Below are 14,364 nucleotides of genomic sequence, written 5' to 3' on the forward strand. Positions count from 1 at the left end.
GCTGCCATGTTGGATCGTGCGGCCGCCGGAGCCGGGCCGGAGTTGGAAGTTTAGCGCCTCTCGGAGGGGCCGGCGCGATCGGTCGCCGGCGCGGCGCGGCACCGGCGCGGCTGTTCCCCTCCGCCGGCCGCCGGCAGCTGGCTGAGGCCCCGCCGCCCCTCTCCGCCTCCCTCCTTCCCCGGCCCCGAGAGGGAGGCTCCGCGATGCGGCTGCTGTGAGGCCGCGGCGGCAGCGGAGGAGGAGGAGGAGGAGAGGAGGGGGCCGCGGGCGCCAACGGTCGCAGGGCGGCGAGGGCAGCGCCGGGCCGGCCCCGGCCATGAGCGGCAACCCGCAGCAGCAGCCCCCGCAGCCGCGGCGGGTCACCAATGTGGGCTCCCTGCTGCTCACCCCGCAGGAGAACGAGAGCCTCTTCAGCTTCCTCGGCAAGAAATGCGTGGTGAGTCCCGGCCCGCGGCGGCGGGGAGGGAGGGAGGGAGGGGGCGGCCCGCGGCGCTCCCGGGCCGGGGACCCCGAGCCCGTCCCCAGCCCGGTCGCGGAGGGCCGGGGGCCGGGGCGGGCAGGGGGGCGTGTGAGGACAGGCCGGCCGGGGCGCCGGGAAGTTGAGGGCTGCGGAAGTTTCAGCCGGCTCGGCTCGGCCCGGCCCGGCCCGCTCCGCTGCCCCGTCCCGGCGCCCGGGAGGGGGGCGGCCCCCGCAGGCCTCGCTCCCTGCCCGCCTCGCCCGCAGCACCCCGGGCGGTGGGAGCGGAGCGGGGGGTGCCGGGGGCAGCGAATGGCGACGGCCGCGGCCCGCAAAGCGGGTGGCGGAGCCCCTCGCCCGGCCCGGCCCGGCGGGGCTCCCTGCGCCGGGCCCGGCCTCGCCCCCTCCGCCGGGCCGGCTCCGGCTGGAGCCGAGCGCGCCGAGGCTGCCCCGAGACCGCCTCCAGGGCCGGTATGGGCTCCGTCCGCCCGCCGTACCCTGCTCTTCGGCGCTGAGTTGCCGGGGGCGGCCGGCGGGGCTCACCCCTGCGCCGCAGCTGACCCGTGCTGTGCAGGGGCAGCTGGCCAGCAAGGGAGCAGCCGCGGGACTCGGTGGCAAAAGTTCAGTTGCTCGACGAGGCTGGGGCGAGCCCCAGGTGCACCTGCGGTACAACAAAGCAGTGTTGACGAAGTTGTGGGAAGGCTCCTATCAGTTCTAGGCCTGCCTTGGATTTAGTCTGTATTTTCCTAGCCTAAACAACAGGTTCGCGCGTTCAAATGAGACAGAAGTACTGCATCTTTTCCTGTTTATATCTATCTATCTATAAGGGAACGTAGTGGTTGAAAGATGCTGTAGTAAATGCGTTGCAAATATATCAGTAAGTTCTTTGTTTCCAGAACACCTTCTTGCACGTTAATATAAAACTGTATTAAGACTGTACTTATCTGTATTAAAGAACTACTTGAAGGCTCCAAAGGTTAACCACTTCCTTTAGAAAAGAAGCGGCTTTTTGAAAAATCATATTTGGGGGGGGGGGGGGGGAGAAAAAATACTTCTTTTTAAAAAATTATTACTATTTGGAAGCCACTGAAAATTATGTCACCTAGCTATCTTCTGATGCTGTGTCCAGTGCCTAGCTCACTAATGTTAGGTGCTGTGCATCTTGCTGTAATGCTATGAAGAGTATTTCATTAACTTAATATTGTGATTTAAAGCAGGATATCCGTGCACTCGTAATGGTTCCACATGTCTTTGGACTTTGAAATAGTATTGTTGATCAAACTTACTGTTGCAAGAAAAGCCTAAGATGCCGTACCTGAACAGGAAGCAGGTGATATTTACACTGGGGTGGGTTAAATAAGATGCTGTCACAGTGACTAAGTTAAATGGGTCAGAAGGTGTGACCGTAAAGCATGCCTTTTCAAAAGTAATAGATTTGTTAAAAGCACCTTCAATTAACTGAACTACTTTCAGGCGCACATGTCATATGTTTAACACCTTTGCAAAAAAACAAACAAAAAATTTCTCTAAATTTAAAAAACAGTGCATGAATTTGTGTGTGTAAGTTGATTTTCAGTTTGGTTTTCTACAACTTGGATTTTCTTGTCAAGTGAATACGCTTTTCATTTTTGTTACGCTCAGCTGTAACACTCACCTACTCAAGTTCTCAACTTTTCTGCATAAATAGCGTGTTGAAAGCAGACTTTGGAGGTAGATATCTTCACAGTATCTGGGTGTCATGCAATTTATGACAGGTTGGTAGCTTCATAGACGTGACTTGCTTTGTGTTTTTCTTGAAACTACACGTTCTTGTGATTTACACTGAATCTTGGGTGACTTTCCCATTGAGATTCTTCGAATTGTGGGCCATTTTCTTTCCCTTTTCCCCCAGCCCTATATGCTCTCTAGGTTAAGCAAAGGCTCGTCTTACTGTAATTGAGGGTCTCTGCTCAATCTTGAGGACTTGGGTGTTGAAGCTCTAGAGGTATTTAACCAGGCTTTTTTGGCTTACTGTGTGTGGCATGAGCCAAGAATGGTGACAATTCGGAAACTTAATTCATGAACAGATTGAACATCTCTGTCCCTTGGAGGGCAATGTCTATCAGAGAAGTGGAATGGGCACCTGGAGATGGTAACAGCCTTGGCTGTCTAACTTGAGTCCACAGTGTCTATCTGTCAGAGCCCGATAGTACTCTTGATACTCTTGACCTTATAGCCTGACTCAGTGTTGGCATGCTACGCTGATAAATGCCTTTTTGCTCTCATGTACGTGATATTTGATCTCTTAATATCCATGTTTGAATTATTAATTAGTGAAACTTCAGACTGTAAATGCTGCTTTTTAAGAAAGGAAAATCTTGTGAGTTTCGTAGGATGCTACAAGCTTGCTTTCCCATCAGCTGAATTGTCCATGCTACCTGGCTGCCACAGGTGGTGTTTCTGTCAGTGTGGGGCATGGATATGCTACTGGATGTGATGTGCATCTGCCACGTTGACATAATTTTAGGTTATGTTTGACTTGACCTTGTGTTTAGATCACTAGTGAAATGAATGCCAGAGGAACAGTTGAGACATTAAGCTATGATCCTAGATACTCTTTTTGTAGTAATAATTTATAGTGCTCTTATGGAGGGCATAGTGCTGGTATCAGTCCTGAGGGGCTTGGTTAAGAAAGCATGTGGCGCTCTGGACCTGATTTATTTCAGCAATCTTTCCTTTCACTCTGTTTTTGACTGATAACAAGGCAGTTACTTTGAAATAACATTGAGGATTCAACTACTCGATTTTTGTTCTATGGAAGAGCAAAGGAATTTATCAAGTAGCTTAATTTTGATCGAGTACTCACAACCTATGAACTCCAATACTGACGTAATTTCAATGGCATCTGAAGTAATGGTGGCTGGTAAACACAAAAATTACCTGGGAGTGAGGGAAGTGGTGAAGACCCATCACTGTGTGCGTGTTGCTGAGGCTGATATAATTTTCTGGACTACTACTGATACTTTGGGAATCTCACTGATTAGTAGGCATATGTACATACAGAAGGTTACTGATTCTTTTACTCCCTTTTTTCCCTGCTTGCTGAGCTGTAAAATGCTTATCTGAATCTATAAGCAATTAAAATACCTTTGCCCATGACAGATCAGGTTTTCAGAACCAAGCCACTGGCTTATAATCAAAGCTGCAGCTATAGTTAGTTTGGTTGAAATATGATCCAAATGCAGAACTACTTGCAGTAGGTATCCAGCGTAAGGTGGTAGGTCTTTAGGATTTTCATTGTAGCTTAGGCATGTAACTAATTTTCATTCAGGTACATGACATTGGTTATCTAGGTTGGGTGTAAAATTTACTAGCTGCAGAAATTTTTCAGTAACTTTTTTATCATGATGTAGAAATAAAAGTCTATGTAAACTTATGCTAAGGTGAGCTATGAGATTACTTTTGTGCATATTAATGAAATATTTTTGTGGTTATGCCAAACTTGGAAGTTTTTGCTTAAGTCTGCTTGGTTATAAATCAGTCACTTCAGTTTTAGCCTAAGGAATAAGAATGATTTTTTTAAGGAAAAGCAAATGCTGGATGTCCCATTAATAATTTTTAATAAATAAGGTACTCTTATAATTTGCACGATTAATATTGGTCAGTAATGTCACTGAAGAAAAACTAGTTTATTCTGTAGAAATAATTTTATATGTGTGGGAGGCCTTAGGAAATAAAACATGAGAAGTGTGTACTTGATAACATTAGAAGTGGGTAATGGAGTATGGATATTTTGTACTGCCTGGAAGTGGGACTCAGCACTTGGATAACGTGTAACGAGTAAGGCTCGGAATAGGTTGTTATTTGTAAGATCTTGCCATGGTTGATATTGTAAACAGAAACTGGTAAAGAATGCAAGAAGAAAAGTGAACTAAGAAAACTGTATTGGTTGCTTTTAAAGTCCATGAGACCAGAATAACACTGTATTTCAGAGCCAAAGGAAAAATTACAGTAATAGTTGAGATAAAACAAAATAAAAACCTGAGTGGCAGTTACAGCTCTTAATTGATAAGAATTAAAGGTATTACCAAGAAAGGACTTGTAAGATTACTTGTGCATATGAAAACAGCATGAACTAAGAGTTGAAGGTGGACTACAGGTCTGAGTAATGGCCAACTTCATGTGGCTTAGAAGTGTTGGGACTCTTCAGTATGAGTTTATGCTGCAGGCTGTACATCCAAAAAAGGTTGAGATTCTAGTTTGAAAAGCAGTTATCTCTTCAACAGATAGGAAGAACTGAGTCATCAGTTCAATGGTGGTTATCTCACCTTTGCATGTGTTTTCAAGTGAGATGCAGAGGGAGAAGACAAAGTGTAAAGGATAGGGTCTTGTAGAACAGAAGAACATTAAGTGTTATGTCTAGATTTGTTTTGAGGTCTGTCCTGTTCTATCAAAAGACATGTAACAACTTCAGATGCCTCACTAGTATCCACTGGAGTCACTTCCCTAAACAACTTGTCAGCAATGATCTTCCCTTCTAGAGGGAATTACATTGGGTTTTGACTTCTTCTGAACCAAACCTGTGCCTACAAAACTGATTTTTACAGGAATGGATCAGATCAGACTCTTCAGAGCAAGTGACTTAGCCATCATCTTCAAACTGCCTCCTTATATCTACAGTAGGGTTTTTATCATAAAAGTGTTTCTCATGCTTGTTTTCCTCACAGCTTCCTATTAAGCTACGGTAGTGAACTATGCTGTAAACAGATTATTCACCCGTGGATGAGAAATGTTTTGACGCCCCATGTGAACACTCTACAAGGCATTGCATCTCAAAGCTGTGTGTAATTGAGACAAAGCATCAATTGATGAAGTGTGGGATTCGGTTCAGGAGTAAGAGACAGAAATTTAGGTGTTAAAATCCCATCATTGTCAGTAGACATCACTGGTTGTTACCTAAATCTGCTATTCAACTTACCTTAAGATAGAAACTTAAAATTATCAGCTGAATTTCTGTCTCTGCTTCAGTGACTGTAGTGGTTACATTTCTCCTGACCATGCTTGTAGGTCATGGGCTAGACACATAAATTTGTGTCTTGACAGGCAAAGTGAGTAGTGCTACAAATTTTAGTCACTGTATGTCTGTGTTACAAAGTGTTATGTGTTGCTAAACAGAAGGTGGTCTAGTTATGTAGTCCTGGAACAAGTACCTCAATCTATTAAGGCTTCAGTGCTCTTACATTATCTTCTGAGCTACTTTGTGGATCTTTTATCTGTTTTGGAGGTAGTCGAGTGCCAAATATCTCTTAGCATCTCTGTGGTTAATCAGCTGGCCAGGTATACCACTCATGCTCTTGATAATGTGCTCTGGAATCCTATAGTATACAGACGCAACAGGATGAAAACAATTTGTAGTCACAAACTGTTGTGTTGTAACTTACCAGGTCTTCACAGCTAAGAATCAGGTGGAGGAATTTAGAAGAACACAAAGTTTTAATGTAGGATTCAGGTGAACAGTCATGTTTTGACTACAAGATTTCCACCAAGATGTCCAGATACCGCTTGTTTAGAACAGCTAAGAAGGAGGTGGTTTCTTGTTAGAAGATAAAGATTGAGTTTACTATTTCATGCAGATATGTAAATGGAAAGACTCTACTTTGTTGTTCCTTTAATGGACATTTGATGTGATTTCTCTCTATTATCTGATCATAAATATTGATTTGAATCTGTTATCACTGGAATGTTTCCTCTGTGAATATTTCTTCTGGGGTTCTCAAGTGTTTAGTATAAGCCCAATTTGTAGCAAGTAGAGTGTATAAGATCCATCACATACCATGCAATTTCAGGGTAAAAAGGTGATAATGGAGAATGTTCTAACTTTAGATATCCAACCTCTTCTTTCAGAGGAGTTCTGGTGCTTTTGCCTGAAAAAAACTTCCATGTCTTTTCTATAGAGTTTCTTATGACCCTTATTACTCTACTGTTGATGTCTCTAGTAGTGCTGGAATTAAGAACTCGTTTACTGCTGTCATTGGTGGGTGGTGGCTGCAGGTGCCAGGAACAGCAGCAATTGCCACTGGCAGCTCCTGGCTCAGTGCTGGAATGGGTGAAGCATTGAAGTGGTTTGTATATGATGAGTGCGTATCATCTAGGAACTTTGCAGTAGTTCATTAACCAACATGACAAAAGGTTTGATTCTTTCATTGATCTTTTATAGGCAGAGCTGTTTGCATTGGAGATGGGGTTTGGTGAGCTTTTAAGTGCTCGGTTTGTCAGAGAAAGTTTACTGTTCACTTAAAGCCATGTGGTAAGATTTATGGTGTCCTCTCTTCCAGTGAGTGTGTTTCATAGGCTTGTCTCTTGAGGAATCTTTGTAGTACAGAAATAAAACTTAGTATAGTGCAGGAGACTTAATGGTTTCATGACCTAATACATCGATAATAAAATATAGGAAGTAAACAAAAATGTGTTATGGGCACTAGACAGAGTTGCGTATTGGTAGGTTAGAGTACGATTTCCTCACGAAAGGTTGGCATTACGTGTTACTTGGGCACAGAGGGATTTTTTTGATTGGCCAGTTTGTTTTACCTGTAACAGTAAATCATACAAAGTGGCTTTAGTGGAACTAGAAGTATATCTTCATGGGTGGTTTTAAACAGCCCGCTCTACTGGGACATGACTCGGACGCTGTACAAGCCAATTTTGTTTCTCAAGGTATTTGCTTGGGTACACTGCCACACTAACTTCTGTGGCTTCCAGACATGTTGTTTATGCCTGGATAACCTATAAAATGGGCACAGCAGGTGTGCAGTTACCTTCAGGGACCATTGCAGTTAAATTTGAAGATCCTGAAGTGTGCTGTGATCTCCATGTGACAGGAGCAGTGAACTAGAAAGGCCAAATGGAAGAAGAAGAGATGTAATGCAAACAATTATAGGGACACTTTCTTAGAAAGTTGCTTGCTTGCTTAATTCTTGAAATTCACTAGTGTATTTTCAGCTACCCATGAGTTAAAGGTAGACAATTTTCCTGACATCAGTTCGTGCTTATGCAGTGCATGACACTTTAGGCATCTCAAATTAGAATGCATGTGTTAAGAATATATGATTCTGGAAGAAGTTCATTAAATGAATTACTCAGTTCCTGTAGACTTAATGTTCAGTGGAGATCATTGCTGGGAAGGTAACTGTTGCTGCAGAGCTCCACAACATACTGGCAGATTTGCAGATTGCAGCTTACCTTAGGCACTTGCTTTCATACATGCATCCCCACCTTGATGAGACTGTTTTCCCTGTACTGTTTATTTGGCCTTCCTTAAAATCCTCACTCTAAAGCAGCTTTTTTTCTTTGAAGTTTTCTGAGAAACAGTGTTAATGCATTTTCAAGTTCTCCAGTGTGTCTAGCTTAAAGCTGCAAGATCACATTAAGGCTTGCTAATCAAGGTCGTGTTTCCATTTCTGTAAGACGGTTTCACACACCATTTTCCTCTTCAGAACTTCATGTAATTCAGAATTTCCCTGCATTCATCTCATTTCCCTTTAAAGTGAATGTGTTATTTTGCCTTTACCTCCCTTAGTTAATTAGCCACTATGCAGTATCAGAGTGGTATAGTTATATGGGAAGATACCTGTGGTCACCAAGCATATTTTGTATGTGAGGGTACTGTGCCTGCAATTCGAGAAACACTGACCTAATGAAAGAAAATGTGGCTCTCTCCTCTTTGAAAAGCTAAGAAAACTGTATTTAATTATTTGAACTTTTAATTATGGAAAGGTAATTCTAGGTTTGCAAACATTTTTAAAAAATGCATTTACTTCAGGTGTTATTGATGATGGTTTTGCCGAAAGTTAGCCAGCACTTGGTGAGATTATTTTTACAAGAAAGGTTAAAATATGGGTTTCTAAATAACATTCTCTTGAGTATTAAGTAACATGGCCTAGTACTTGTTTTGCTGTCTAGGCTGAAGAACAAGAATATTTGAATATGGGAATTTGGCACTAAATTGTAAATGTTTTTTCCCTCCTCAAGGTGACAGCCCGGAGATTTATCGGTATGTGATTTGTGGATAAGAAAAGAAATTAGTATTGATTTGTTGTATTAATATCTATCTTGGTTAGGTATAAAGAAAAGAGGTGTTTTACAACCTTCTTAGTACATTTTATAACAGAAGCAGTAATTCATTGATTAAAAAGAATTTTAATAGTAATTAAAAAGAATCTTAGTTTCTATGTAGAAAATAAAGCTTTAAGATTTTTATACAGCAGATTACTGTAAAGTTGGTAATGATATTTTAGGAATCAATTTAACCACTATTTCTTTTGTAAGCCCCATCCTGCTGATTTGCTTTAAAGTCCTGCACAGTGACCTCTGTCCTCTGAATCTTCTGTCTCAGCTTTCATCAGGGTCTCCTTGCACTTTCTTGTCACACGTGCTCTTTTTTTTTTTAACAAGTTTTCTGGCCTACTGTCCCAGCAAAAGGGTTTCCTCCCCTTATTTCCTCTTTTTCCCCTTGTACCTCAAGTGCTTCCAGGATCTTCTTTTTCCCTTCAGCCCCTGCATCCATAATCTGCACAAAGATCTCCATGTAGAAGTGTCTCTCCTCCTCACCATTCTTCCTTCCACTCCCTCCCCCCCCCCCCCATCTCAGTTCCAGAAGTGCTTTGTTCTTGCTGATGAACTTTGTGTCTCATCAGATATGTAGTCCTACCAATACCCAGTGCTGGGATAGACATGGCTTGTATTCTTCTAACTCAGCGGAGCATTGCACGAGGAAAGATAGCAGGAGAGGAGACAGTCTCTACGCCAGCCAGCTGCTTGCTGCTGCATACATAGAGTGCACTTCAGCTTGAGATACAGCCATTGGACATTTCTTTCCTATTTCATCTTCACTGGTCTGAAATCATTGCTAATGTTGCTATAGAAAAGAGAACTTTTGGTGGATAAGGGATGGGGAAGCAAAAAACAGAGTCTGATATTCCCCAGGCTTCTTGCATGGCTCCACCCTCTACTGCTGCTTCTCCAGGGAGGACCAGACTCTCCAGTTTGTAAGCTGCTATATTAAGAAACTGTATACTGGAAGATACAGCTTCAGCAACTCTACAGGCTCAGATTTGAAACCACAGAATTGCTTAGTCCTGCTTTGAGTGAACTGTAAGTTATTTCCTGCTCCTCTAACCATGTGACAGCTCGCTCTGAGCACAGCTAAGATGTGGTCATTCTTTGTAAGTAGACATTTTATTCCTTTACTCCCCCTCAGTCAGCCAAAGCAAATAGAAACATCACTTGGCTTATGACACTAAATATACACAAAGGCATCCAAATAGGCTCCTCTCTGTAAAACTGTGCTTGATTTTTGTGGTTAACTGAAAAGAGGAAGAAACTATGAACATCCTGTAGTGGTATGTGTTCTGTGCAATACCACAGGCAAAAGCTTCCCCTTGCGTTTGCAAAGAAGGAAGCAGTAGTTTCTAGTAAATAAAATGCAGGGCTGTTTTTTCTTTATTTGCCTTTAGTCTGTAGTTACGAGTTTCTTAGGTATGAAATTCATTTTATAACTGGGTGTGCAGAATTCTTAGCATTTTTTATTTTTAGTAACATGGCAATTAACAGTTTCAAAAACATACAAGTTTGGGCGTTAATTTTGTGCAATTTTATATCAACCAGTATTTTTTAGCCATACAATAGTTGTTATTTTGACCTTTCTTAAACAATGTTGGCCTCTTTAAGTGTTATACTGCACTGTAAGCACCGTTCTCAGTTTGTGTAGCTGGAACTTTACATTCAAAACTATACAAGGTTTTAAAGTGTCATTGCAACAGAAAATGCTGGTTGGACTTGATCTCTAGAACTCGGTAGTGATTCAAGAAACCACTTATCTATTTAAAACAATAATTTATTTTAGTTTTGTCTTTGAGAGATTTATCCATATCATAGTCAGGTGCCAATATTTATATACTTGAGAGACTGTTACTGTGTCTATATGTCTGCACAGAGCATGCCCTTCCTTGTCCTAATTCAAGTGTGTACAAGATGCAGCACACCTAGTTGCATTATGGTTTTGTTTGAGAGGATGAATGAAGATAGATTTGGTGCTAAATGTTTCTCTAGGAGATGTACATCTTACCTATTCCATGACATGGTTTTCACTTCATCTTTTTATGTCATTTAGAAGGTCTCTCTTTCAGTGCTTCAGTTCTTCATTGAGACTTTTCCTTAACAGTTTCTTTGAACATCTCTGGCTTTTGCTGCCTGTAAACAACAAATCCTGTCTGCCCCTCTGTTCATGTTGTTTAGATGAGGGTTGCTTATTGAACAAGTGTTCCTGCTGCTGCTCCAAGCTTCAAACTGTGTAACCAAGGGGTCCATCCCTCACACTGGCCATACGTGTCTGGACCATACCTCTGTGTCCCCGATAACCGGAACTGACAGGCTTAAAATACGAGATACCCACCCAGGGTACATTGAAGCTTAGTGGCAGAAGGATGCATCTTGTCCTTTCTCTCACCTCTGGTCCGTCAGTCAGCTGCGCTAACATATTAATGCTAACAAACGTAAGTAGGGCAGTAGCATTAACTCAGGCACTGTTCTGTGACTCTCTGTGGTGTTTAATTTGTTGGCACACTTCCTGGCACAGGTTTGGGTAATGCTAGCTAGTACTCGCCCAAATTAATGAGCATGGTTTTGGGAATAGAATGGTGTAAACACAGTTCCTAATAGACAGTATGGGTAGGGTCATCCTTACCCAATTTGTGTTGTGTTGAGAGGAGAGAGAGAGTTCCTCTGTGCAGATGTGCATTCTGCTGTACCACTTGCCATCAGATCCAGAAAGTGCCCCTGGTCATAGTTACTAATACTTGTGCAACCAGTGAAAGCTACCAGGAGACAAAAGCAACTGTAGTGCTGGGGATGGGGAGACAGAAGTAAGCTATCTGTTGTAGCGTTGTCAGTAGCATGTACATCACAGAATAAGGGTCAACTCTGCTGCTGTTCTTGTAACTGTCCTTTTTGACATCAACCCAGAGTCAAACCTGGTTTTCCTCCCAACAACAAAATACAATCTTGTCTTTCTGCTCCTAGAAGTTGCTTTTGGAAGCCTGAGAAAATGTAGGTGAGTAGAAGTTTCCAGCAGATGAAAGTGTGCCTGTGCATGTAACAACCTACTGCAGTGGACAAATTATCAAGTGCATCTGACATATTGTGAATGCAAGCTCATAAGGTTCCTGATCCTCTTCTCCAATTTCAGGAGGAAAAATATTTTGCCTTCTGGTAAGGAGATCCAGCTACCTTGTAGCCGTGCTTCTATAGACTGCATTAGGTACAGCAGGGGTGACCTTAAGGACTGCTGCATTTCGCTTGCTGTACTTCTTGATTACAGAGCACTGGCCTACCAAGAAAATGAATTCCTGTCTAGAGCTTTCTTTTCTGATGAGTAGTTTATAAGTAATTTAAGAAAATTTTTGTGCATCTTCAGAGACTCCAGGGATGTGCTGAGGTCTCTTGGAATCCTCCCTGCAGCTGCATTTTGGAGTGTTTTAGCAGTTTTCTGTCAGTTCACATGCAACAATTTGTTTCCCACTTGAGCTCCAGAGACAGTTCTAGGGTGTGAAGTAGTGTAATTAATGATAGCTTGATCATCACAAGCTGTTCTGGTGTCTCACCTTCATCATTGGTTCTGTCTGGGATGTAAAGGTGTGAGCTCAGGAGCCTTTTCAGTTCTGTCTTCTACATCCACTAGATCTGTTAGTGTTTAGATGCCTCAGTTTTGTAGACACTTATCTGAAGAGTTTGGTTGGTTGGTTTTGTTTGCGTTTTGGGGGTTTTTGTAGTTTTTGTTGGTTTTTTTCTTTTCTTCCCTCTAGTGTCCTGTGATCTCCTCTTCCCCCTCAAGCCACATTTTTTTCCAATGTCTGCTGTTATAAGTCAGCACTGGCAGGAACTGGACCTGTGGTGATGCTTGGTGCTGTACAAGCAGTTCTCCCACAGCAGGTAGCCTTTGCTTCAGAGCAGAAGGGAAATAACAATCCATCATGGATTTAGAAGCTTTTAGTCTGAGTACTTTTAGTCTTAATTTCAGGATGGTGACTTGCATGTCAATTCTGGCTGCAATAATTGCTCTAGTGATGAAATGACGCAGTGCCAATATCTGTATCACCAAAAATAACTTCTCCAAGGTCGTCGCATACAGACAATATCACTATGATGCAAGTCTGAATTAGCAAAGTGTGTTACATAGTTGGCTTATTCCAAATAAACAAACCAGCTGGAAATACGGATGTCTGCCATTCATCATCAAGGCTCTTTTTTCACTTCAGATGCTTTGGGCACTTTGTTGAAGTGCAGCGTGGTGCCCTGGTTTGTGAAAGTAACCTGGTCCTGAAGTGAGGTGACTAACGTGTCACTTCTTTGACTCTGGGATTCTTCAGAGGACTGTAGGGTTTGTTGCAGATCTGAAGCTTTTACATGGGGATTGACAGATTTAGATATCTTAGTTCCACATCAGCTAATATAAAACTCTCAAGTTCTGTATCATATTGCATATCACATGGTGGATGGCAGAGGCCTTCTTCTGAAGTACACACTTCTGAAAAACAAATGTTCTATGGGACACTTTTATCGGTGAAGCTGCCTAGCCTTTCAATTTATTCTGTAAGTCTGCTTCGTCTTCTGTAAATAGTCCATGTGCTCAGGAGTGGATTCTGGGCTAGCAAGAAATCAAGATTTTTCTCCCCCAGCCTTCCTCAAGGTCTAGCTGTGTTACTGGCACACCCCCATCACCATCTTCCTGGAAGATCATCATCAGTGATCGTACCACAGTGTTGAAGTTTCTGGCAAACAATTTCATTCCTAAATCTTTTGAGGACCCAGTTTTACAGACTTTAATCTGATGTTCATAAAATTTACCATGCTGAACATCTAGCAACCTGATAATGCATTGCTATTATGTAGGTCCCACTCCTGTGATAATTTCTTCCAGGAGACTGGAAGAGATACCCTATTTCTATAGTCATATAAAGTCTTTTGAGTAGGGTGTCATTTTTCTTGAACTCTTGTCTTAATCAGGTAATCAGCTTATTTTCTCTAAACTGTATACTCCTGGGACTGATACTGTCTTTCATATACTCAACATTAAGAGCTTTCTGTTTCTGTGCTAACAGATTGAGGCTGTTCAGGTGCTTGGAGCAATTTATGTAGTTAGTTGATCACAAAGGAAGGGAATACCCATATAAAAACTGGAAACCCAGTGTCTGCTTTGACAAGGGGTACCTTTTTTCAGTCATCGGGGTTTAAGTTGTGCCAGTGCCTTTATGGAGGAATATCTCTTTTCCAAAGGTGTTACACATCTGAAAAAATTAAATCAGTATGCCATTAATAACCTTTTTATTTTCTGTTTAATGGTTACAACCAGTATTAATGAACATTTTTATTCTGTTAGTGTGGTGTAACAATATACCTGCTGTCTTTATACTGTCATAAAAGCACTGCAACTTGTCACTGCATAAGTAGAGGTTTTCAGAAAAGTGACAAACACTTGACCTAACAGTAAGGCTGTTGCCAGTTCTCCTAAGCAGCAAGAACCAGTGACATTGAGCATGTTAGCCTCACTGTTAGCTCCAGAACAGACTCAGGGACTTGCAGAATAGTAGTTCAGAAACTGAAGCATGTAATGCTTCAAATCTAATGCTTGATTAGGGTAATGACACTGGCTGATTGGACTGCCAGTGCAATACAGATTTATTGTTTTCAGTATTTCATTTTCGCTGGGATCAAAAGCAAAGCTATCTTAAGATCTTTTTCACTATTATTTTGGCTCAACTAGCTGTATTTCATTCATTCAGACAATACTCACCAGAAAGAGTAAAGGTCAGTTTCAGACCTAATCTTTCTTCTAAATGTTCTTTGAAATAGATATTTTCCAGTCCTAAGACTTT

The 14,364-nt window shown here is 42.3% G+C and overlaps 1 protein-coding gene across 3 annotated transcripts in view; it reads left to right on the plus strand.

Annotated features, from left to right (window-relative positions):
* Positions 1–37: 37 nt before the first annotated feature.
* The window catches only part of WASL (WASP like actin nucleation promoting factor), a 51,701-nt gene continuing 37,374 nt past the window's right edge, over positions 38–14,364 (plus strand). For all 3 annotated transcript variants that reach the window (XM_075024977.1, XM_075024978.1, XM_075024980.1), the window contains exon 1: positions 38–436. In XM_075024977.1, coding sequence (XP_074881078.1) covers positions 317–436 — 120 coding nt within the window. In that variant the 5' untranslated portion in view covers positions 38–316. The remainder of the gene's footprint in view (positions 437–14,364) is intronic.

This window comes from Buteo buteo, chromosome 4 (assembly GCF_964188355.1).
Source record: "Buteo buteo chromosome 4, bButBut1.hap1.1, whole genome shotgun sequence".
Taxonomy (NCBI): Eukaryota; Metazoa; Chordata; class Aves; order Accipitriformes; family Accipitridae; genus Buteo; species Buteo buteo.